The sequence below is a fragment of the Cheilinus undulatus genome, linkage group 1, assembly GCF_018320785.1.
Source record: "Cheilinus undulatus linkage group 1, ASM1832078v1, whole genome shotgun sequence".
Classification (NCBI taxonomy): domain Eukaryota; kingdom Metazoa; phylum Chordata; class Actinopteri; order Labriformes; family Labridae; genus Cheilinus; species Cheilinus undulatus.
The window spans coordinates 51577241-51602595 of NC_054865.1; the positions used below are offsets into that span (position 1 = coordinate 51577241).

Below are 25355 nucleotides of genomic sequence, written 5' to 3' on the forward strand. Positions count from 1 at the left end.
CTATCTATCCATCCATCCATTGTGTAGGGGCTGGAGCCTATCCAAGCATTGGGCGAGAGGCGGGGTACGCCCTGGACTAGTCACCAGTCAGCTGCAGGGCTGACATATAGAGACAGACAACCAGGCATGCTCACATGTACTTCAACTGCAAATTCAGAGTCATTAATTAACCTATCAAGCATGTCTGTGGTCTGTGGGAGGAAGCCAGTGTACCTGGGGAGAACCCATGTATGCTCAGGGAGAACATGCAAACTGCACTGAAGGATCCCAAATTCGAACCAGTAACCTTCTTGCTGTGAGACTCAAAGTGTTGTAGAGATGCTGCATGCCCAAGAATGGCCTGAGAAGCAAGGGATAAGCATGAGGCTCAATAACCTTGACCTTCAACCTACACTTCCAGTCGAATCAGTTCATCTTTGAGTCAGAGGTCATTTCTGCTTTTTAAGATTTTAAGTTTTTAAGAGAATCACAGGATGCTGTGACTGTGGCTCACTAGGTAGAGGTAGATGTCCCACAATCTGAAGGTTCAATCCCTAGCTGCTACAGTCACATGTCATTGTGTCCTTGGGTAATTTGTCCCAATTTGCCCTCTGGCATCAGTGTGTGAACACTGAGTGAATGGAGAAAGGGTGGGGTGGGAGGGGTTAGGCGTGACCTGTGGTGTAAAAGCGCTTTGAGTGATCAGACAACTAGAAAAGTGCTCTACAAGCTCAAGTCCATTTACCATTTAACCTTCCACAAGACTGGCTCTGACATTAATACAACCCAAAACACAAGGACAGGTTTCTTCTCTTTTGACAGCATGGAGGCATAATAAGTTACTGCATACTGTTGTTATATTTGTACTGTACATGCAACATTAAGCTACAGCAACAAACAACTTTTTACAGCTTTTTATGAGAACTTAAAACAGCAGGAAATCAGTGGTTTGCATTGTCCAAAGCTCAGAAAATTAATCTAAAAGTGTATCAATTTCACTTATGACTAGGAACATCTTGTTTGCTTCATATGGATAAAAATCTCGGTTTATAATAGCGGTTGCTGTGTGCCTCACTTCCTGGAGTACTGTCGTTGCAATGAGAACTAAATAAGGTGACACCAAAGTCACCAAACAAGACCACCAGGGTGGTTTAATTCTCTCATCAAATGAATGTATACATAAACCCCACAATACTGTAGCTAAAGACAAGAAAAGCTGCTGTAACTATCTAGTGTAGAGGGATGTAGCTCTACCCAGCATCCCTGTATACTGGACAGTTACAGTGGTCAGCTAACGCTGTCTTTAATGGTGATTCCCACCCGATGCACTGTGAATTTCAGCTTGTCCCCCTGGATGAAGGTTTTCAGTCCACAGGTGTAGGACAAAGTTGTTGCTGTCACTGATCAGAAAAAACTGTAGCCATACTTTTAACACATTTGGTTTTTTCTTAGTTAATCCATGAGTTAATTCTTACACTTCAGACTTGTTTTTACCCTAGCTTGATTTAGACTTATTTATTTGTGATTTTCTTATTTTATTGGTCAGTGCTTTTTTCTCTCCTTTTATGTCCTGATTGGTGGAACCTTGAGCACTTTCATCTTTTGTCTTTTCATCATTTTGGCTGACTGTTGAGGGCAGCCAAAATAATGGCTGACCTCCTCGACCTATTCCCTCCCCGTAAAAAAGAGCACAGAATAAAGTGAGGATATTTTCTCCTCCTCGTTCTGCCAAATCCAACCCATAAGGGCTACGGTTGACTCAACGTGTCTGTGTCAGTGCATTTGTTTCTGTGTACGACTTTTAACCAATAGAGATGCAATATAAGAAAAGCAGGAGGGGAAGGGGGATGACGTTGCTCAGGGCTCCGTCTCCACTCACACAAAGAGACAAACAGAGAGAGGAGAAAATGTAGCTATATGAATTTAAGTAACCAATAACAGTAAATTAGGCAAAATAATAATAATGATACAAAGTAATAATAAAAAAAATCACTCTCTAAGAACACACAATTCAGTACATACATCATACAGAGGGTCTTACCATTTGTAGCCAAATGTTGGTTGTCAAAACTTGGTTCTTCTCATCCTGTAAGAAGAATGTGAAAAGCATTCAAAGACATGTTCAGTGTATAACAATATGGGAGATTCATGCAACGTTTTAATTTACGCTTTTGACCAACCACGTCCATGATCTGCATTAGAGTGAGTCCGAAGTTCACAGTGAGCGTCTGAGAATCGTTTTGGACTGGTCTGACGAGCGGGTTGTAATCTGACATCAGTTCCTTGTACAGTCTCTGCTGGTTTGGGCCCTGCAGAGATTCTACAGAAGACAGAGAAACATAGATGGTCAATATACTTACATAATGACCCCAGAGAAAATCAAATAAACACTGTTAGGGACTTCTACTGACAATTTATTTTTCAATTTCATTTCCAAACTCCCATCTGCACAGTTTTCTTTCTGCACAATTAAACCCTTTTAAATAAACGCTGAACTTAATGACTGTCTGAGCCTGCACTCTGCTCACTGATTGTCTTATGTAACTGGTAGTTTCCTTTCCAAGAAGAGCTTCTATCAGTACACAGAAAAGAGTTAAGACGTGATGACCACGACTAAGAGACAATCACGCCAAAAAAAAAACCCCAAAACAAAACAAAAAAAAAAAACAGAGCAGAGATCAATTAGTGCCATTGTCTGTCATGGTCTAGTGTTCAATAACTACTCAGTCTGTATCAATATAGTGTCCTTACCACATGAATGGTAAATCAATAACAACTCATGAAGTGAACATCATTCAGAAACACCACAGTCATGAGCAGCGGAATCCAAAGTTTTGTGATTAATGTGTAAAAAATAAGGATCTGCACCTTTGCTGATTAAAGAGCTTAAAGAGTCACCTAGAATCTCTGGAAAATATCACATAAATCAAGCCAATATGGCCAAAACTGCAAGTTTTGACAAAATGAGTTTTGATCAATCTCTTTTTACATCACTAGGATAATTTAAGAGATCACCAAAATCAGTAGATATTATCCTCCAGAGAACAAGAATGTCTATAAAATTATGTAACAATTTGTTTGATAGTTGTTAAGACACTAAACCTTACATGCCAGACTGTTTCATATATCCATTGCATTGGATTTATTTCACATTCATCTGGGAAAGCTCCCAAACAAAGCAGTTGGGAAGGGCAGGACTGTTCAAAAATTCTCTGCAGGTGATTGGACGAACAATCTATCAGTCTATTTATTATGGGCCAATCAGAGTGACAAGTCAAAATAAGTTAGTAGGCACGTGCAGCTTTAGTGCTTACCTGAGCTATACAGACTAGCACTGCTGTAGATTGTGAACTACAGAGCCTTTTAACCCCTAAAGCCCTTGCGGGACCAAATTTGGTCCTGCTCGCCTTGAGCCAAACATACTTACTCTGTGCACTCTATTTTTGCACAAAGCTAGTCATGTTACACATCAAATTAAACAGAAGAAGCTCAGCTACAAGCCAAAATAAACCATTTTTACCTTCACCACATCCAACTCAAAAAGGACGCAAATCAACGACCAAATATCAAAGTGGCATTAGTGCCAGTCAGACACTTCCGCCCCCTATGGGATGGTGCCTGGTACTACAGACACAAACATGGTCTCATTTGAAAGCCCAGCCAAGTGCTGCCATTTAATTAAGATCAGCTAATCTCACACAAACTCAAATGAGCTGACAGCGAGTTGATTCCTTCTAAGCACGTGATTGGCTAATCACACTCATGCTGCCTTTTTTATACTGCTCTAGCCTGCTTTTCCTCGCCGGTCCCTCTGCTAGCCACTTTTTGCAACACTCCAGCTCCTCCTTTATTTTGCATCTAACTTAATCAGTATCATTCTTTTGTCACTGATGCCTGCTCTACTCTGGGTTTATTGCTGCTTCTCCCAGTCAAAAAGGGGGTGTGGTGGACATTCTGGGGAGTGGCTAGACTGCTCTTAAACAAGGCTGGAAAAACACCTTTTATGGCTTTAATTTGAAAATTATCACACTACTTGGTCGAGGATATTTACTTACACCCCCAAAAAACATCTCTTCTTCTCTGATGTCTTTCATCATCCAACCAGATTCTGAGTGTCTTAATCATTTTTACTCCCTAACAAATGTAATCTTGTCCCTCCTCTCTCTCTAAGCTGTATTGCTCAACTCCCAGGTTTTTCAGAACCACTCCAGTTTGACCTCACACCCTTTAATATGTAACTCAACACTCCTGCTTGAGGCCCCTCTGACAGCTGCTGATGCACCTCAAACCTAATGCAAACGGCCATTACGTCTGTCTGCAGAAACTTCACTCACTTTAAACTTTTCTCATTTCGTTTATTTTTTGGCTTTATTTTTTGTAATTTAAAGCCTTAAAGCTCTTTTGCCAGACCCTAACACAGTGTACAGTGGTGGAACACTTGCTCCCTGAGCATCGCAATCATCCAAATACAAAACCTGGACTTCATTCATCTCACTGTGCAATCTCAAATCAGACCTGCCTCTCATTTTAACACACTCCTGTCTCCTCTCATGAGTTATAGAGCATTTTTGGCAGCAAATGTTCACTTTACTAATGGCTGTAACCCAATTATTTTAAACCACCTATGAGAGGCACATTATCCCAATGATTTGGCAGAGAGCTTGTTGTCTCTAGACATCTCCACATTCCCCTGCTTTCTGTTACATCCGGTTCTTTCACAAGAAGTGAAAGATGGCTAAAAGCTCGTCTTTGTCCACGGCTGAATCCCCCTCCCAATTCCACCATAATCAAATTTCACTATGAGCAGCAGCAACATGACAAAAAGTGTTATTCTCCTAAGATGTTCTCAGGACATTTCTAACATGTTTGCATGTAGCTGAAAGAGCCATTAAAGGGGGAAGTAAAGCCTTTCTACTGTTAATCAAATAAAGAGAACAGCCTTAATATTGTCAGAGAGATGGATGACAACTCTAAGTGCCACAGGCATGCGCTCAAACGTTTAGATGTGCATGTGTGGACACTAACTAATATGATTTCTCTCCATCTGATACTCCATGCATCTCTCTCAAGGAAATATTAATTAATAGTGCATGAAAAAGTGCAGACTGAAGAGCCTGAGCGGCTCAGAAGGTGGTACATGCAAAAACTTTTTTATTGCTGTAGCTGTGAAAACATTTATCTCTAAGTCAAGTAGATCAGTCTGTATGTTTACATGCATAGAAAATAGGGCTGGGCAATTAATTGCAAATTAGATTAAATCGTACTATGGCCTGCTGCAATTTACAAATCGCAAAAGTTGCAATATTTCTTTATTCTTATTGCAGCAGAGATTCAGAGATTTTATGAATAAAAAGTCCTGCTTTCCTAAATGTATGTTTTTCTTATATAAAATACGATTGCCATAAAAATGATTATCCCCTTCAATACAGTAATTAATATCAAATTTGCAATAGCGCCAAAATAATCACACAAACTCATGTGCACTTTAAATTGCACATGCATATTGAAAACTCTGATGATGAATTTTGGTTAAAATGTCACAGAAAATCTGAAGGGGTGTGCCCGGATAAAAATAAGGCAAAACTCTATGCATGTATGGAAGCCCAATGCTGACATAAATCAACCATTTTATTTTACTTACATTTCCTGTGGTAGCGAGCAAATTTCTGTCATTTCCTCAAGGCTTGAACTTACTTATTGCTTTTCTCAGGATAACAAAGAAAGATAACAAGCTAATTCATCCAAAAATAAACATGTCAGTGCTACTTCTGGAAAATTGATTAAAACAAAATGTATGTACTGTATGCATGCCTTGCTGTTTTTTTTTTTTTTTTTTTTTTGATAAGCCATGTGCATGAGCAAATGCTGCAGGTGCAGAGGTTAGCCCACACATTGTATTAAACACTTAGACTTGCTTTGCATTTATACTTTGAAAATTTTACACTAAACCTTAATGATGCACATCTTACTACTTCATTGAACCAGTAATGCATTTTCTGTATTTAGTTTTAATTGTATATGTTTTATCCTGGTTTATTTACTTTCCTTGAGAGAAGCAGTACAGTAGTTTTAAATCTATTTATTTCTTCTTCTGCACCAAAACATGTCACATTCCTTATACATGGATAAACCCAATTCCGATAGAAGGCACTGTTTAATCCATAAGACAATACACCGGACAAGGCAGATAATGACGATCTAGGGGCAAACAAGGCCCTTTTTTCTTATTCAATTGCACAGCAGCAGAACAGCTTTGGTCTAGGAGAGAGATTTATCGCAGAGCCAAGACGCTCCAACAGCTGCAAATCTTCTTATTCACGTTTACACAGGGTCAGTCAGCATCATTCAGTCTTTTGTACCCTCTAAACAACAGTGGTGGAGGGGGTTTGTGTAGTTCTATGTCTATTTGGACAGTTCTGTAGAGTAGTACTGTCTTTAAGCTCCTAAGAGTACATTTAATTTGTTTGATTTTGATGCCTTTAAAAAGTGGTTACTGTTATCTTTAACCCAATCTGTACTGAGTTTGGAGCACAGAAAAACCAAAAAAAGTCATCCTGCTCACTTTTAGCTAGCAAATTTGACCTGAAGAAGCCCAAAAGTCAACTAGAAAGGCACTCGGAGAGCGCAGACCTCCGCCATTAGCCCTATCTCCCAATGGTAAAGAATCCTTTACGCCGTTTCTGACATTTCCTGTAAATTTCATCAAAACCCGTCCATAACTTTTTGAGTTATGTTGCTAACAATCTAACAAACAAACAAACCCTGCCGATCACATAACCTCCTTGGCGGAGGTAATGATCAATTTACAGTGGTAGACTTTATAACTTCCTGCAAAGATTTTGAATGAGTATATACACAAAAATGCTGAAAAAGTAGTAGAGCATCATTCTGAGGCTCATTTAAAAATCAAGGGGCCACAATAAAGGGCAAGACAGTCTGGCTGACATCTCAGACACCCCCCTTCACAGACTATTAATGTGGGACACCATCTCTGTCGTAACAGAAATACGTGCAAGAACTTTCCGAAGAAAATCAAACTTATCTTCTGTTTAGGGTAAGGCCTAAGGTGAGGTAATATGAAAAGTTAAGATTTTAATACCTGACCTGCAAAACCTGATTACAGCAAAATATCTTGTCCTCCATTAAAAACTTTCTAACGTTGGAAACGTAGCTCTGATAGCTGCTTAAGCTACATGGATAAAATAGCTACATAGCTAACCTTGCTAAAGCTAAGCTCACAACACCCATGGATGTCTACATGAATGAAGCTACAAAGCTAAGTTATCTACGTAGCTACATTTGTTAAAGCTCATATTGCTAAAGCTAACTTGGCTATATTGGCTTACGTAGCAATGTTAACTACACATCTTGCGTAGATGTTAGCATTAGCTAAAATTAACAAAACTTAGCAAGAAACCGTTAATGCAACTACTTCTAAAACAGTCATAATCTAATCCCAGATTAAATTTCTGGCCTTTTCCTATGTTTCATTTATGAAATGTCACTGAGTTTGCGATGTCTCTCATGTTGTTATTTAATTAACATAGCTGCCAGACTTTGTTTATGAATAAAGCTTAATAAAAAAAAGTAATCTGTACATTGTACTGGCAAACTGCAGCACTTTTGTTCTGACAGAGATGTTTGGTCTGTAGCCAGACCCCTCTCAGACAGGGTACTCCTCTAAAGCCCCTGTGAAGGATCCTTAGATTGTGTTGATTTTGGCGCCCCCTGTGGACAACATATTACCTCTTATATGCTGATATAACACTTTAAAAACTAAAAAAAAAAGTCATCCTGCTGACTTTTAGCAGGCAAACACAATGCTCATTGCGAATATTTACCATGAAATATGCATGACAACAGCATGCTGTTTAATGGCCAACCTTTCTGCCGCCAACCCTTCAACAGGCTACCACCAACACTGACAAAAAATAAATGTAAAGACTCAGTGTTAACGCTGCTGATTTTGTTTGCTTTTACAGCTCATAAAAATGGCATTTATGTTCATTTCAGTCTGCTTCATAACTATCTAAAAAGTCCTCACAGGAGCTTTAAATAACCCGTCTTAAGTTGCATGGTTAAGTTTACACGCAGCATCAAACAGTAGCCCAAACAGGCTAACAGTAAAGATGATAACTGATGCTTGGTCAGATTTTGGCGCGTGGTACAACAGGTTTAACTCCAGCTCATTCAAATAAACAGAGGGAAGCAGCTACTACACACACAGGAGATGCCAAACGCACAAAAGAGGCGATTGTGTTGTTAAATAAAGCTTTAACAGGTGCTGTATGAGTTCATATCACAGTTTAGTAGCTTACCGTTTATTGTGCACGCGCTCAGGGCGACAAACAGCAGGAAATTCGTAAACTCCATGGTTCAGGATTTTCTCCGGCGCGATGAGTGAAAGCAGAGGGATCCTCAGTTCATCTGTGGACCTGATGGGATGCGGGGATGATGATAGTGCATGTGGTTGTCTGAGGGGGGCCAGGCCTATTAAATAACTCCTCCTCTTAATGAATGGCTGCTGCTGGACAGGTCAGAGATGAGATTTGTTGCAGTATTCAGTCCCTGCTCGCTGCGGTTTGTCTCACAGAGAGAATGAACCTACTCAGAGACACAGGGAAACTTCCAGACCTGTTGTGAGACTTTTAAGAAAGAAATGTCTATTAAATCTCATAACGATGCATTTTTTCATTCAACACATGTGACGTACTGAGTGTGTATAAGAGAATTTCACTGAAATCTCCTGAAGAATCCCCTGATTCAAGGACAGATTAAGTACAGTAGCCCTCATGGTCTGTGTATATCTTGGTCTCTACTGTTTTTAAATATCTGTTTCAGAAACAACGCAGTCAGCTACTTGACTTTCGTGTGAAAATGCAAAAATAAAAACTAATTAAGTGAGGGGATTTTCTATTTTATGGTGAAAATGGATGAGTTAAAGTTAAGCAGATTGACTTTCTTTTACAATTTTCCAAAGAAAAAAAAACTAGAGGACAAAGAACGTCACAGAGGTAATTTTAACAAGAGTAGAGCAACAACTGAAATAGCCTACATGACATATGTGCAGCTATCCAAAACAAATGCTATGACTGAACAGGGCTGCAAATGAAAAAATCCGGAAAACTATGCATTCACAAGGACCAAGGGTGGATCCAGGGGTTGACCAGGGGTGGCCATGGCCATCCTAAAAATCTGATTGGCCTACATTCTGAACTATCTTGCTATCATGTGTTTTTTACAGAGGGCAGACTCAGGCTTCTAAATCTTTTCAGGCTGTGTTGCAGGCCTCTTGAAGCTCATTTTATGACTTATCTACTTTTCCATCTACATCGCTTTTCACCTTCGGAGTCATTGGAGCTGGAGCCAACCCCAGGTGCTATTTTTAGTAGATAGGTCAGGTGGACCGTCAGTCAATCACAGGGCTGACATAGGCACTCCCATGGGCAGTTTAGAGGCACTAATTAACATAAAGAGAATGGTTTTGGACTGTGGGAGGAAGCAATGCTATCTAGAAAAAAACCCTCACATGCATGGGAGAACATGCAAACCCTGCATAGATCAGCCCCAACCAACTGAGATTTGAACCAAGAACCTTCCTCCTGTGGATCAACAGGGCTGAGCTCTGTGCCATTAGCCCTCATTTATTTTGTTTGTACATAACATTTTTGAATTATGACACCTTTTTTCAATCATTTAATATGACGCTAAGATAACTAGAATGTAATTTATATTGTCACTCTTTTGTGTTGCTTTTGAAATATGAATAATTAGAATAATTATCTGCATTGTAAAAATGCGTAGGGCACTTTAATTTTCGATGTTTAATGTTACCTGTACTCAGACAGGGCAAATAGATACAGCTGGGTCTGTTAGTATTTGGACAGCAGCACTATTTCATCATTTTGCTTCCATTTACAGCCCCAATGAAATTAAAGCAATCAAGATAACTGAGTGTAGAGTCTGCAGCTTTAAATCAAGGATTTCACAAAAAATATGGCAGTTACCATTCAGGCCTCACTCTTTTATCAGCTTCATTTGTCTTGAAGTAATGAAGGAACAGACCATGTCTGGCCATGACACTACTCCTCAGTTAACTGTCCAAATAGTTTTAAGCCCCTGATAATAAAGGTGTTCTGGAAAAAATGCCTGCATCTAATTGGTCAGTGTCATATTTTAGTGAAACCCCTTAAATTAAAGCTGAAAGTCTGCTCCTCACATACCTTACTTGTTTTGAGTAAAATACATCCTTCAAATGTGAGTTTGACTGCAGTAATGAGTTTGTTTTTCTTTTAAGATAAACACAGGTGCACACAGACAGGCTAAACATGAAGATTACTTACTTTGTCCTTATGGTGGTCACAAGCTTGAAAGTTCAGAAACCTGTGCATTTAAATACATGAAGACAGTGACATCTGCTGGTCTCTAACAGAATTACAACTACATGTGTTAAATTTCAACTCCTACATGAAGTCTTTTTCCCCGTGTTTTATAAGTGTTATTTACCCATTTTAATTACAATTTTCTTCAACTCCATAGCTGCTAAATTTGTTTTTATGTCATGCTACCCATTGGTACCCATGGTACCCATTTTTTTTTTTTTTTTGCCCTTTTTGCATACCACTTTTAACCCTCTATTCTCATAAAAGCCTTTCGAGGGCCAGGACACAGCATCAGTCTGAAGCATACAAAACAGGGACATCTGCTGGGCACTAATAGACATCTACAGCTATTTTCTTTGCATTCAGTTGTTATATGGAGCCTCTTTTTCTCCTGTTTCTAGATGCAGTTTTGCAATTTGTATACAGCATTTTCAGTGAACAAACAGGCATTTTGACAGGTAAAATTTTTACATATCTCTCCACATAGTATATTCAGATAACAAAATTAAACTTGGTAGTTTAAAAAAAAGATTAAAACACTGTGTAAACACAAAGGAAAACTAATCCATGGCAAGCAAAGTAAAATGATATAAGAAAGTAGAGATAATGCAGAAAGAAATTTTAAAAATGCAGTTCTAAGGGGTTTATTTGATATATGAATCAAGAATTTTACAGAGACTCACAGCACTTCCGCTTTTCAAACTTTTAAAAAGACTGAGAAAATATTTTCAAGCAATTTCTCAATGCTGCAACATTTGGAGTAACTTTCAAAAACGTTTGTAGATGTGGAATTCACCTATAATACTAATATTGTGATATACAAGTTTAACCCCTTAAGTCCTTTGTAAAGATACCGAACCTTACAATTCCCATATATTTAAAGTAAATTAATGTGCCTGCAAACTAGAATCAGGGTTTACTGAGCCCATCCACATCCTAGGTTTGATTGGTGGCTGGGGTAAATGGGCGGGAAAGGAGGCGGTAACCAGGAAGTGAAGTTGACTGACAGTGTATCACAGGAAGATGTTTACTTGAAATTCCGTTTACTTTTAAATGTCTTTAACCAAGTGGCTGACCAGGAGTACCCTTTGCAACAAAAACGATAGCTAACACGAAGCTGAAAATGGCGAATGTACGAAAACGGAGAGGCAGCGGCACCCAAATAACAGAAAACAGGTTTGTGCAGTTAAACTGCGATTGTCATAACCCTCTAACGGCTGTTTTGAGAGTGATGTTGTATTGTTCACACTAAAGGCTAGAGAAATATCAGCGACGACACTATGAAACCCTAAACTTTGTTATACTTGGGCATCCGCGGTTCTGTGAAGATGCCTGCAAGCGGCACGACAGCATACAATCTAAACGGTTGGACGCGGCAGGAAAGCGCAGAGGCGCGCGAATACTACATTGGCAGTTCATACTGAGGCTTAAATTAAACTATTTTGTCATAACTTATGAGCTAATGTAACACTATTGTCAAAATTTAAAGTTTTTTTTTTTTACTATAAGAGGATGCCACTGCAACAAACATTGCAATGTCTGTGAAATTTTTAAATAGCTACGTTGGAACTCGTGACTTCTCTTGTCTGCAGTCAGCATTTTACGTTTCCGTTGATTTTAGTTTGGTAACTTTATGCGGACTCCATCAGTCGTTGTCTTAGTTAATGCCATTTTTCCATTTTAGGATAGTTTATGTTGTACTACCAGCATACATCAATTACGTATTTATTTAGAACTACCAGAGAAAGCTTTTGCAAGGACTATTTTCAACTTTTGTGGTAGGCTCACTACATTAGAATACGCCTGACATCAGTCAACATGGTCACTTTTTAAAGCATAACACCGGTCCTTTTTTCTCATGGCTGAATCAGCAGAGCTATTGCTGGATGGCTGGGGTCCAAGTAGGCTACTCTAGGTGCTGATGTTAAAAGGATGTCCATTCAGTAAATCATGGTACTAGTTAAACTCTGGGAAGACCTTCATGGTGACTGAGCTGTGGGTCTGTGGAGGTATTTAAAGCTGTACTGCCATATTATTTGCCCATGTCTTTCAACAGGCTGATATCACCAGTCCTGATGTTTAGCCGATACACCTTAGCATCCCTGCTTCTAACTGGTTTCTTTTTCCATTTGTCATTATGTTCTGATGTCTTGTGTGAAGCTCTTTGAATTGCCTTATCGCTGAAATCTTCTTACAGAAAAACATGCCTTGCCTTGATTATACCAGTGAAAAAGAGATGGGTTTTGTGCAGGCACGGCGGTTGACAGTTCTATTACTAATCCATATATGCTGCTGTCAAACAGCCTGTATTCCCCTGGCATTGCCTGATTGGCAGTATTAAAGAACATACAGTGTATTTTTCAGCCTCACTTGTGTCTTTGTTGTCCCTGTATATACTGAACCATAGTGACAGCTGCAGAAATTGCACAGCTGCACACAAAACACCGTAAGTTGAATAGGTCAGCAAATCCACAGCTGCTGGTGTAAACAACATCTGACTGTGATTTAATAGAAAGAACAGAAAAGAAGAAGAGACAACATATCTGATAAAATGGTAAACACTGAGGGATTTACTGCTGCACTAGACTGCAGCTTTCTCCATCTCCTTTGTGCTGTTGTCTATTAAAGTTTAACCAATATTTTAGATCAGCACTTTGTTCCCTGTAATGAAAAGGAGGCCTACAACTCTACGTAGTAAAAAATAAACGATAAAGCATCAATTTACATTTACAGCTGTTTAAAATCCATAGTAAGCCTGTCGTAGTATTCCCAACATGCCTGTTAACCTCAGCCTCTGTGCTGCCCTTTGCTTTAGTAATGTTGCTTCATTACAGTGAATTACAGTCGCTATAAATGTGTGTTGACAGCACGCCTGGTGGTTTAAAAGACAACACGCCTCAGCAGGAAAATCAGCACTTTCACTTTGACCTGTGGTTCTGCCTGACTCTGCAGAACTGGATACTGGACTTTGGAAGGCCTATAGTCATGGTAAGGAGACCCATTGGGTGTTTCACATAATCTGTACAATATGGAGTTTTTAAACAGGCCAAAAAGTAATAAAATGCATGGCTACCCTCCAGTTCACATAGCAATAAACACCAACAGTTTCTTGGTGTTTTGTGTATTAGATCATCCTTCCTCTGGAGTGGTTTCCCCTCAACATGCCCAGTGCTGGAGACTATTTCCACATGGCCTACAATGTTATAACACCATTCCTAATGCTCAAGGTAAGATTTGCACAACAGTGTCAGTCAGTGCACATCTACACCACTTCGTAAAGTTTAACAGTGATCAGGATTAGAATAAACAATATGACTGACTTGCATATATGCTGTTGCCGATAGCATAGTTAACATAAACTTAAATTCTGATGTAGGAATTTCAATTTGATTTGTTCATACAAATAGCATGGAATAACAGCAGCTGTTCAATTTAAACATGGTTTCCAGTTAGATTACATGAAAAGATAATGCAAAGGGGTTCTGCCAAAGGATGAGAAAAATACCTGCTGAAAATATTTACAGAGGAAGCAAAAAGTCAACCACTCACAAAAGGGTGTAGCTTGATCTCCCACTGTAGACAACTAGGCTAAAATCATTAAAGAGATTCACGAGATGGAGTGACATGACTTTCTTACTGAGACTCAGAAATGACTCGCATGTTACAAGACGAAAGAAATGGAAAATAAATGCAGGAATAAAAAACATGCCTGGTGATCTGCTTCACACATTCTCACCACTGTGATATGATATATACCTCTACTTTGCTGTCTGACTACCATACAAATAACAAAATAACCATATCAAACCGTAACCTATAGTTTGAACATTTAAATGTCTGGCAGTCTTGCAGCGGTTTTGTTGCTGTTATTTCTTGGAAGACAATGAATCAAAAAGGAAAGATAAGGGAAATCCTTGAAAAATCTGTGGTATCTTTCTTATCAAATGCATGCAGCTATGAATCCTATAAATCATGGGTGGCCAGACTTTTTTCACTGAGGGCCACATAGAAGAATTATAAGGATGCTGGCTCAATTTAATCCCATCTTTGATGTATTCAAGTTGGCTAAACCAATCCAGTGTAGGTTAAATATGCTTGTAATGGAGATGCTGAAAGAACAGCCTACATCACACTTTTCATTAATGGGAAACAATATTTGCAGAGGGTTTTTTTGGGTGACCAGTCAGATTTCCGGGGTGCCCTGGCCAGCCCTGTTTACCACTGGATCCACCCCTAGTCAGCATGAGATTGATGCTTCCACTGCACCTCTTACGCAGAATAAGTGCAAACTGCATGAAGCCGTTCAACTTCATAGGAGTGTTAGTGCTTAAAAATGATCAGCACAATACACTTTGTAAAGCCGACCTTTACACAGAGCAGCTCAAGATATTGAGGTATTATTTGGTTGTCAATTCGCTTACCATTTAATAGTTGAAATAGTTTATTTTTTAAAAGATGCTGTCTTATTGCAAATTGAGCACAATTTCATTTTATTTTCATTTTTGCCACAGTTCATAAAGATGAGTGTATTTCAAAAATGAAGTTATGACCACATGTCAAGGTCAAGGTCAACTTTATTTATAGAGCACTTTCAAAACAAATAGAGCTTTTACCAAAGTGCCGTACAGGAAAATTTAAAAAGACTATATTTAAAATCACCAAATAGAACATCAAGACATTGCAAGTGTATTTAAGATATAAACATAGACAAATTAATAGTAACATGCCCATAAGTATGCAAGTACATATGGGCAATACCACAAACAGACCAATTTACAGTGTCCTAGTTAAAGGGGACAATAGCTATCTCAGACAGAAAAACACACATACACATGCACACACACATCAAATAGGTCAATCATAAAACAAGGAGGAAACAAGGACACAAAGCCAGAAAAGGCAAGAGAATAAAAGTGAGTACTCGTACTCAATTTTTTTTGTGGTTTGAAATGATCTTGTTCAACTTTTTTACAATTACAGTTTTGAGGGATACAGCTATGACATCTCTGTATTTAGGAAAATGTGTAAAAAAGAAACACTTTTCATTTTTTGTGTGGTTTTTTTTTGCAGTTTTGATCAATTTAATTTGTTACTATGAACTTATACATATTAAAATTTGGGTTCAAGGGTTGTATTTATGTATAGCCAATTAAATACTCAAAAATGGCACTACAGCATGTAAATATGTAAAGATATGCTCTGGCGGACTTGTTCTATGGTGGGTCATAAAGGGTTAAACCTTAACTATATGCAGTATTTCCTCCACTGACTGTAGTCTTGACACTCCTGCTGTTAACCAATAAGAAGGCTATTGACTAAAAGCACTTTTAGCCCACATATTTATAACAATTGAACATCCCTTTGTAGTGGAGCTTCTGGATACTATAACACAGAGAATTTAGACAATCAGAAGGTGGCATACCTAATGCTACAGCACAGCTTTGACAAAAACTGTAGATCTAAATGGAGTGGGCTGATAACAGGATGAATATCTGAAATAAAGCTACTTTCCTTTCATGAATAAAATCAAGCCTGGAATTGTGCTAATAATAAAAAACAAAAAGCTTCTTTATGCATTTGCAGTCAACAGTAACTCCTGAAGCTGCAGCCAAAATAATTTTAGTTGAATTAATCATCTCTGTAAGTATCATACTTATGAAAAATGTGTTTCTTCTTTCTTAAGCTGATAGAGCGCAGCCCCCGGCCGCTCCCTCGCTCAGCTGTCTACCTCTGCATCATTACTTTTGTCATGGGAGCCAGCATCCACCTGGTTGGTGACTCCATCAACCACCGGCTCATCCTGAGTGGCTACCAGCTCCACCTGTCAGTCAGAGAGAACCCCATCATCAAAGACCTCAAACCTGCCTCACTGGTAAATGCCAACTTTACACTATCTTCTTTTTTAAGTGAACATGGTGTAAATTATAATCATTGTCTCAATATCAGTCAGATTATCATGAATATGATGTGTGTCATAATCAAGTAGCCGTAGCAAATAGCTAATCAACAATTCTGTAATGGTGATGAAGTAGCAGTTGAACACGAGCAGCAGGGAATTTTCAGTAGTCTGTCTGTCATTTTCTTTCACTCTTTCATTTTTTCCAACCATATCCCGAGTACATGCCATGGCCGCATAACCTTGCAATCAATGTGATTTGATAAGAATGAGGTAATTGCTGTGGGCGGGGTTTAGTTGGACTGCAAGCCTGTATTCACAGCAGCCGCTGAAGACATTAGCGTGGATGCAGCTATAGCAACAGTTTTATCAGAAGTGAATGACGTTTCAGTATAAAAAGAATGAAGAACCACACTGAAAGCTTTTCTCGGTGGAGAAGATGCTTTTGTTCTTCTTCTGGGATGTACGTCAAGCTTTTATTATTTTGTGGCACCCTGCTACTACATCGTGTAATTTGTTGCTCTGATTGTCCTGCAACAAATTTGACAGACAGAACATTTGTTATACCAATCCCAAGTATTTTCTTCAAAAGTTCTGTCCTTTCCAAAAACCTTCTATGGGGTTTTGCCCACATGGATCTGAAATATATTCCATGCAATGGAGATGGTCAATGGCTTTTTCTGCTCCTCACTTAAATCGAGAGCCGTTTGGGTGACAAGGGCAGAGCACAAGATGTGCTGCATAGAAAAGGAAGGTGTGCTCCATTTAAACGCATGATAAAAATGTATATACAGAACAAGAAAAACACGCCATGCAGCAGAGGAATTGTTTAATCTTGATTTTCTTGTTTTCAGCCAAAATCCTGACTTAAATTAAAGCTCGTTTTCTGTGATGCACACAGAATGCATCCACGTTTTCACGCCTGCTGAGTCCAGAAGAATCCAACCTGCACTAAAGGAGTGCTGGATGTTTGTTTTTAATTCCTTCCTGATCTCACCTACAGTAACGTCAAACATCTGACAATAATGTGTACGTCAAGATGATAAAAATAGAACCAAACCTAGGATAGAGGCAGGCAGGTTTACTACAGTAGGAAGGTAAAGTATAATAGTAGCGCTTAGTTCTCTTGTGAAGATGTGAAGGAGGATGTCTTTTGTTGCATTTCTCTCCTGCTTCCTGACCGTTCAAGGGAACCATAATTGACTTTTATATGCACATGAGCAAATATACCATGCCATGAAAAACTATTTCCCCCTTTTCTCATTTCTTCTTTTTCTTATATTTTTTGCATAGTTGTCACACTTAAATGTTTCGAATCAGAACATTTTTATATTAGACAAAGATAATTCAAATAAATACAAAATGTAGATTTTAAATGATGACGTTATTATTAAGGTAAAAAGAGCCATCCAAAGCTACCCATCCTTTTGTGAAAAAATAATACCCCCCTTGGTGGCAACAACCAAAGAATTTTGCCCCTCTTTATTTATTAATTTATTCATTTTTAAGCCATTCAGAGGTGTACTGGTACAGTATGTTTCGGGTCGTTGTCCTGCTGCATAATCCAAGTGAGCTTGAGGTCATGAACTGATGGATGAATATTCATCTTCAGGATTTTCTGGTAGAGAGCAGAATTCCTTGTTTCATCAACTACAGCAAATCATCCAGGCCCCAGACCATCACACTACCACCACCATGTTTGACTGTTGGCCTGATGTTCTTTTGATGAAATGCTGTAGTTTCACTCCAGATGTAACGGGCCGAATAACTTCCAAAAAGTTCAGCTTTTTTGCCCAGTCTCTTTCTTATTGTTGAATCATGAACTCTGGCCTTAACTGAGTCAAGTGAGGCCTGCAGATCTTTAGATGTTTTTTTAGGTTGTTTTGTGACCTCCTGCATGAGTTGTTGATGCGCTCTTGGAGTAATTTTGGTTGGCTGGTCACTCCTGGGATGGCTCACCACTGTTCGAAGTCCTCTCTATTTGTGGATAATGGCTCTCTTTGTGGTTTGCTGGAGTCCCAAAGTGTTAGAAATGGCTTTGTAACTCTTTCCAGACTAATAGATGTTGATGGCTTCATGCTAGCAGTAATCAGGCCTAAGTAATCAGGTGTGGCTAGAGAAGTTGAACTCAACATTCAAAAAAAAGTGGTTAATCACAGTTAATGTATGATTTAACAAGAGGGGGGTAATTACTTTTTCACATAGGACCAGATAGGTCTGTATGGCTTTTTTCCCTAAATATATGAAATCATTATTAAAAACTACGCCTGGTATTTACTTGGGTTATCTTTGTCTATTCGATGATCTGAAACATTTAAGTTTGACAAATATGCAACAAATAAAAAATCAGGAAGGGGTGAAATACTTTCTCTCAGCACTGTTTCATCCAAAAAATCTGGTTCATTAAAAAACGTGCTCAGCTGCAGTAGCTATAATTTTTCTCACAACAGTTTAAATGTGTTCTATAACCTGGTATTTAATTCTGTCCCTGCCTTACCTTCAGACCAAAGCTGTCAAGTGAAATATGTGTTTTAAAAATTTCAGGGACTCTTGATGCTGAAGTTTGAGAAAGTTTTGTTTTTTTTTGCTTTTCTTGAGAACATTCTGAGTGGCAGCTGAGCACAGAACAGAACAAGTAGTTAAACAGAACAGAAGTTATTTTTTACCTGTGACCTTGGGTCTGTATTTTTCAACCTGTGAAAACAGATTTTTGCAGATGTCTGTAGTTCCAGATAAGTTTTAGTCAGGCTTTGTACTCATCTATTTTTCAGACAGAAGTTTCCATTTTATTCGTAAGTGTATAGCGAATGCTACAATGGGAGTTAAACATCAAATAATAACCGTGCAGAGCTGACGGACTGGCCAGATTCCATCATATTTATTAAATATAGCAGCCAGAAAAATCAATTCATTCATCTTGGTGAAATGGGTGTGAACTTTATGTACATGGCTGACAAATTAAAGGGGAAACCTACTCTTAAAGACCATGGCACAAGCTGTTGCTCCATTATTTGCTGTGTAGATACTATTGGAGACCGCTATTTAACACCCACACTTGGATCTGATGAAAGTAAATGTTATGTATCTAAAAATTCACATCATTTCCATACTCATACATTCTTATGGCCGCCTGATTGCTCCATATGGAGGCAGAAACACGTGAAGTTTGACTTTCCTCTCAGATTTTCTCCCTTTGCTCCTTGGACAGTAGGTGGCACTGTTGCGTAAGGCAGTGCGGAGAAGCATGGTGCTTCCATCCCAGCACAATAACTTTCATTAGATTGCACCATAAAGCATACTAGTTAATGTTGTGTTTATGGAAGAATATGATAATAGTAATGTGTCTTTCTATGTTTTAGTGTTTTTATCCTTTCTTCACAGATTGACTCCTTTGAGCTGCTGTATTATTACGATGAACATCTGGGACATTTGATGTGGTATGTGTTAATTAGTGTGGGGCTTATAGTTCGCATACGTTGCATGGTTATTACTGAAATGCTGCATAACATACTCTGAATTACAGCTTCTTTGTTTCCCTCTGTCCTAATTGCAATGAAAAATCTGATTATGATTAATGTTGTCTCAAGAGAAGATGATGCAGGATGCCAATTTAAAATGTTAAGAGCATAAAAACTGCTGCCAGTTATCAGTGGGCTGAAATCAATGAAAATTTTCTTAATACAAAAAGAAATAAATGATAGGAAGGCTGAGCAGGTCTGCACATCAGCTGTGGGAGTGCTAACTGAAACATGAAACCACAACATGTGGGAAAAGAGGAGCAGAGGAATTTCCAACAAAAACTGTTATAGGCGGAGGTATACCTCGCCCTCTCCTCCCTTTATGACATCTGGATTTTAGTTTTACTGCAGTTAGGTGGCAAAATTGGCTGCTAACACCCCAATATGACGTTTCTCTTAGAAATTGGCAAAGCATTACTTTGCACTGGATCAGTGATGATCTTGATGTGGGTGTGGTTTGGCCATTGCACCTCATGACTGCATACACATCTGCCATTAAATCTAGGAAAAAAGTTAAACAGAAAGCTGTTTTCATATACTACGACCTACATACTCTCATTAAAACTTCTTGACTCTAGAACAGTGGTTCTCAAATGGTGTGGTAAAGCACACTAGTGTACCTTAAGAGCATGAACGTCATTTAATTGATTTGCTGTCTGAAGTAACGTCTGCCCTCTGTAATGATCGACACATTTATATTATTGTTGATCTCTAAAGCAATGCCCATATGTTAAAAAAATGGTCTATGTGAAAATTTGATGTCACTTTTGACTGCAATTTGACTGAATTCTGGTGTTTTAATCAGACCTGTTGCCACAGGTGTATAAAATCAAGCACCTAGCCATGCAGTCTCCATTTGCAAACGTTTGTGATACAAAATGTTTTGTTCTGAAGAATTCAGTGATTTCAAATGTGGTACTGTGATTGAAGCCACCTTTGCAATAAGACAGTTTGTGAAATTTCATCCTTGCTAGATATTCCACAGTCAACTGAAGGGATATTATTAGAAAGTGGAAGTGTTTAGGAACAGCAGCAACTCAGCTGCAAAGTGGAAGACCACACAAAAACTACACAGCTGTGTCAGCAACTGCTAAGGAACATGTTGTATAAAAGTCGCCAATGCTCTGCTGACTCCGTAGCTGAAGAGGTCTGCACTTCCACTGGCATTAATGTAAGCACTAAAACGGGGTGATAGGAGCTTCATGGAGTGGGTTTTCATGGCTGAGCAGCTGCATACAAGCCTCACATCACCAAGTCCACTGCCAGGTGTCAGATGGAGTGCTGTAACACACTTTGATCTTTGACACTGGACTATGAGGCTGTGGAAACGTGTCCTGTGGGGTGACAAATCGCGCTTCTCTGTGTGGCAGTCAGACGGACAAGTCTGGGTTTGGTGGATGCCGGGAGAACGTTACCTGCCTGACTGTATTGTGCCAAGTTTGAAGTTTGGTGGAAGAGGGATAAGGGTATGGGGCTGTTTTCAGGGTTTGGGCTAGGCTCCTTATCTCCAATGAAGGCCAATCTCAAAGCTTCAGCATACCAAGACATTTTATACAATGCTTTATTTCCAACTTTGTGACAACAATTTGGGGAAGGCCCTTTTCTGTTCCAACATGTCTGTGCCCCTGTGCACAAAGCAACAACTATAAAGACATGGTTTGGTGTGGAAGAACTTGACTATCCTATAGCCTATGCTCCCATCGAGCACCTTTTGGATGACTGGGACACTGATTATGAGCCAGGCCTTCTCGTCCAACATCAGTGCCTGACCTCATGAATGCACTACAGAATAAATGGGTACAAATTCACTCAGAGACACTCCAGCCTTCCAAGAGGAGTGAAGGCTGCTGTAGCTGCAAAAGAGGGGCCAACTCCATAATAAAGTACATGTATTTGAATGCAATGTCACTGCAGTCCCTGTTGGCGTAATGGTCAGGCAGCTGAACACTTTTGTCTGTATAGTGTTTCTCTTTTTCCATCTGGATCCTGAGGGAGCTCAGCTTTCCTAGAATACAAGTAGCCACTAGTGGCTCTCATCATAAAATAAGAGAAGATGAAATGGGATTGCACTTCATTTATCCCAGAGGACATTATTGTGCTTGGGTGCTCTAACAATACAGTATATAAGAATTACATGAGAAGAACATTGTAAAGAAGTGAAATAAGAAATGCAGGAATCCAAAGTATTTAGTAAAGGCTTGAATTTAAAGAAACAATGCCTAAGAAAGATAAATAGAGGTATATTGGTATTATTAACATTAGTATTGATGGTGCAGACATACCCAGACTCCATTAATGCAAGCAGCAGATAGTGACCATGCTGATGAAAGGCTTGATGAGCTCATATTCACCCTTTGATCGATGTAATGTTTGTATCTCTGTTTTTGTTCAAGGTATATCCCTTTCTTCATCATTCTGTTCATCTACTTCACCGGCTGCTTCACCAAGGCTGAAAAACTTAAGACGATTCCTGTGTCTGGTTGGCTGTTGCTGGGACCCAGTTCACTCTACTATTGGTCAGTGGCCATTTACATCTTTGAACACCCTCTGTGAGGTTGCCTTGTGGAAACTTAAGTGTTTTATAAAGACCGAAAACACCATTAAAGAATGAATGAATCAGAAGCATTATAAGACACACAAAAGGAGCTTTGAAAAAATGAACATGGTCTGTGGGGTCATGTTAGAGATGTCCTCCTTTCCTATAAGATGTGTTACAACACTAAGGGCTATCTTTAGTTATGTTAGTAATCAAGAGACAGTATAATGTGTGGTATGTTGGTGATTCTATGTTAGGTTTGACTACAATGGAGGAAATTATGGACTGAGAGTTTCACTCTTTAGTAAAATGATCAACAGGAAACAGGGTGTACTGAACAACTCGTTTGTTACAAAAAAGGACAGGTTTGACCATATTTATTTGAATAATCTTGTTTACTGACAGGAAACGGAAAAGAAAGCTGTATTTTATGAATAAAACCTGAAAATTGTAAACTAAATAGCACCCCATGGCTTGCTTTGAAAGCATCAAACAAGCTTTTAATGTCACCTTCATTTTAGTCAGAAGTTAAAATTGAAGGAGAGCAGCCCTGATGGAAAAATAAAGCTGTATTTACAGTAAAGCAAGGACGTTTTCTAATGAAGCGTGACTTGAATATAATCAGTTTTTATTGTGGCAGATGTCAAAAGTTTTCTCATAAAATTATGCTGCAGAATTCTGTGGCTACTTGGAAGTTAAAATCTTGTTACTTGCAGACTCTCTCAACTCATCTCAGGCTTTCTCTTCAAATTTCTCTAAGGTACCTGGTCACTGAGGGACAAATCACTGAACTTTTCCTCCTCACCTTTGCCGCTATGGTTATCATGGGGTTACACCAGAAGAGAAAAGGCCTCAGCCTGGACAGCAACGGCTTCTTCCTGTTCTACAGTTTCACTTTCACCGTTCTCCTGGTGGGTCTGTGGGTTGTCTATCTGTGGGACGACCCTGTGCTACGGAAAAAGTACCCTGGGCTGATTTATGTACCAGAACCCTGGTCCTACTACACCTTACACATCAAGAAGAACCACTGAGTGACATCTACACAGGTCTGTTTGTGTCTGGGTTTGAGGAGCAGACATTGCAGAATGCCTTCATAATCACAGCTGCCTCTTTCCTCAGCTGATGTGGTAAGAGATGGTGGCAATCTGAGCACAATGTCAGTGTTTAGCAAACTGTTCTGGAATATTGGTCAAAGAGGAATTTTCTTTTATTTTCCACTCTTTCTCCTTCTCTATATTTGTATCTATACTGATACACTGACATGATTAGGTTTGTGATATGATGCTTGGTGAAACGTTTACAGTTTGACTTTGCACATGTGGTCAGATCTGAAAAAAGGAATGAGATCTGAACATTTAGCCCCTTTCACATATCAACTGCTGATATTCTCTGTTTTCTGCAGCCTTTGTATATTTGGGTGCCTGCTCTACCTGCTGAGCTAAACTGGTGCCCATTGATAACCTCAGCATTTCAAGTTGTAAAGGGAATTACTTCTACCCGGGGCTTCACAGCTGAAATTTTTCAGTGTCAGTCTGCATAAAGCAGGGTTGAATCGACTAAGGCCATACTAACACAATATTTTTTGGTATTTCAATACAAAACAATGGCGTTATCGGTCCCTGAGAATGGGTTCCAGGGTGCAGACTTTTAAAATGCCATCATTTCAAGTAGCATCACCGTTGTCACATGATATAACAATATTGGGTTTCCTCTAGAAACAGACTTGCACACATGCACATTACAGTTTTAGTAAACAGTCATGCACTAGTGTTTTGACTACAACAACGGCAGACTCCGAAGTTCTGTTAGTGCTACTCTCTCCAGGCGACATTTTCTTCAAATGTACTGTTCCCTATAAGAGGAAAAATGTTGGCAACACAAATGTTCTTGTGTTAGCCTTTTTTTATGTCATACCTCCCTGTTCTGAGAAAGGATGCATATATACTCGCAGGTTTTGTTCCATTACAAAGCACCACTGATAACTACTAGTCTGACGTGTACACTGTAGGCTTTTTTAACCATTTTTGCTCGTGATGCACGATATGAAGAGTTGTTCTGATTCCAATACCAGTATCAGGAATAGGTTTGATACTGCTTAAAATGCAGGCATTGGTACCAGCGAGCACACCTGTTTATGCTGATCTGATATTGTTTTGTTTAATGTTATATTTTGCTTTGTTTAGCCATGATAACTGTTGGCATAGTAAACCAGAAATCCATTCTTTGCTGCTTGAAAATACTGCATGCATGAAGTAGTTAAAGCATAAAGCAGTGAAGAAGAACCAACAAAGGACCCACTGCAGGCCTACATTCACTATTTTCTGTATATATCTGTTAAAAAACTTCACCGACCAGGGTTGTGGAATACTACAAGAAGTGACACGGATTCATAAAAGTTAAATAACTTTTGAACCATAACTGTAGCCTCTTCTTTTTCCCTCTTAAAGCTAGCCATTGTGCCATTCCATTGATGCTATCCATGCCTAACCTTGCAAAGCAGATGGATACGCCCGTTTCCATGTTTCTCACTGGTGAATCCATCTTGCAAAGCTCCCGTCTGAACAGTTTGGGCCTGATAAGAAAGTGACAGGACCAATCTGCGTCAAAGGGCAGTACTTTTTGGTGCGGTGGAGTCATGACGTATGCAAGCAGCAACAAGAGGCCGGTGCAATCATGGCGGAAGACATTAGCGTGGATGCTGCTAAAGCGTAAGTTTTATCAGAACTTGACATTTCTTTGTTAAAAGAAGAACAAAGAACAGCAGTGAGTTGTTTTCTTTTCAAAAACGACGAAAGTCGTGTACTGACGTGTCTGCAGTCGCCATGGTTTGCATTATGCAGCTGCAATGGAGTTTACTCCTTTGGTAGGCACAGCTCGCTGGTGGCTACGTCACACATAGCTTGAATGCTGTTCTGAGTTCACTGTAGGGCAAAAATAATGTTAATATCATTGGTATGATAATAGTATTGGCAGATATGAAAATTTATGTCAATATTTATCACCGAGATTTTCTTCATCATTCCTTCCACCTTTAGAGTGTGTTT

General features: G+C 39.1%; 2 protein-coding genes across 2 annotated transcripts in view; one reads left to right on the forward strand and one right to left on the reverse strand.

The window, feature by feature from the left end:
• chrna7a (cholinergic receptor, nicotinic, alpha 7a (neuronal)) overlaps nucleotides 1-8435 on the reverse strand; it is a 42007-nt gene extending 33572 nt beyond the window's left edge. The window contains exons 1-3 of the mRNA XM_041788273.1: nucleotides 8298-8435; nucleotides 2160-2299; nucleotides 2021-2065 (exon numbers count right to left, since the gene is read on the reverse strand). Of these exons, the coding sequence (XP_041644207.1) occupies nucleotides 2021-2065; nucleotides 2160-2299; nucleotides 8298-8352 (240 nt within the window). The 5' untranslated portion in view covers nucleotides 8353-8435. The remainder of the gene's footprint in view (nucleotides 1-2020; nucleotides 2066-2159; nucleotides 2300-8297) is intronic.
• A 2918-nt stretch (nucleotides 8436-11353) lies between these two features.
• LOC121512102 (ceroid-lipofuscinosis neuronal protein 6 homolog) lies at nucleotides 11354-25064 on the forward strand. Its single transcript, XM_041791134.1, has 7 exons — nucleotides 11354-11537; nucleotides 13229-13349; nucleotides 13490-13588; nucleotides 16045-16233; nucleotides 19639-19694; nucleotides 22169-22291; nucleotides 23072-25064. The coding sequence occupies exons 1-7, from the start codon at nucleotides 11485-11487 to the stop codon at nucleotides 23340-23342; spliced, it is 912 nt and encodes a 303-aa protein (XP_041647068.1). The 5' UTR covers nucleotides 11354-11484; the 3' UTR covers nucleotides 23343-25064.
• The last annotated feature ends 291 nt before the right edge of the window (nucleotides 25065-25355 follow it).

Bases quoted from the DNA above. Each gene is read 5' to 3' on its own strand.
- LOC121512102 (XM_041791134.1), top strand. From the start codon at position 11,485: ATGGCGAATGTACGAAAACGGAGAGGCAGCGGCACCCAAATAACAGAA. The intron at 16,234-19,638 runs GTAAATGCCAAC...CTTTCTTCACAG, and splicing joins ACCTCAAACCTGCCTCACTG to ATTGACTCCTTTGAGCTGCT. The intron at 19,695-22,168 runs GTATGTGTTAAT...TTTTTGTTCAAG, and splicing joins CATCTGGGACATTTGATGTG to GTATATCCCTTTCTTCATCA.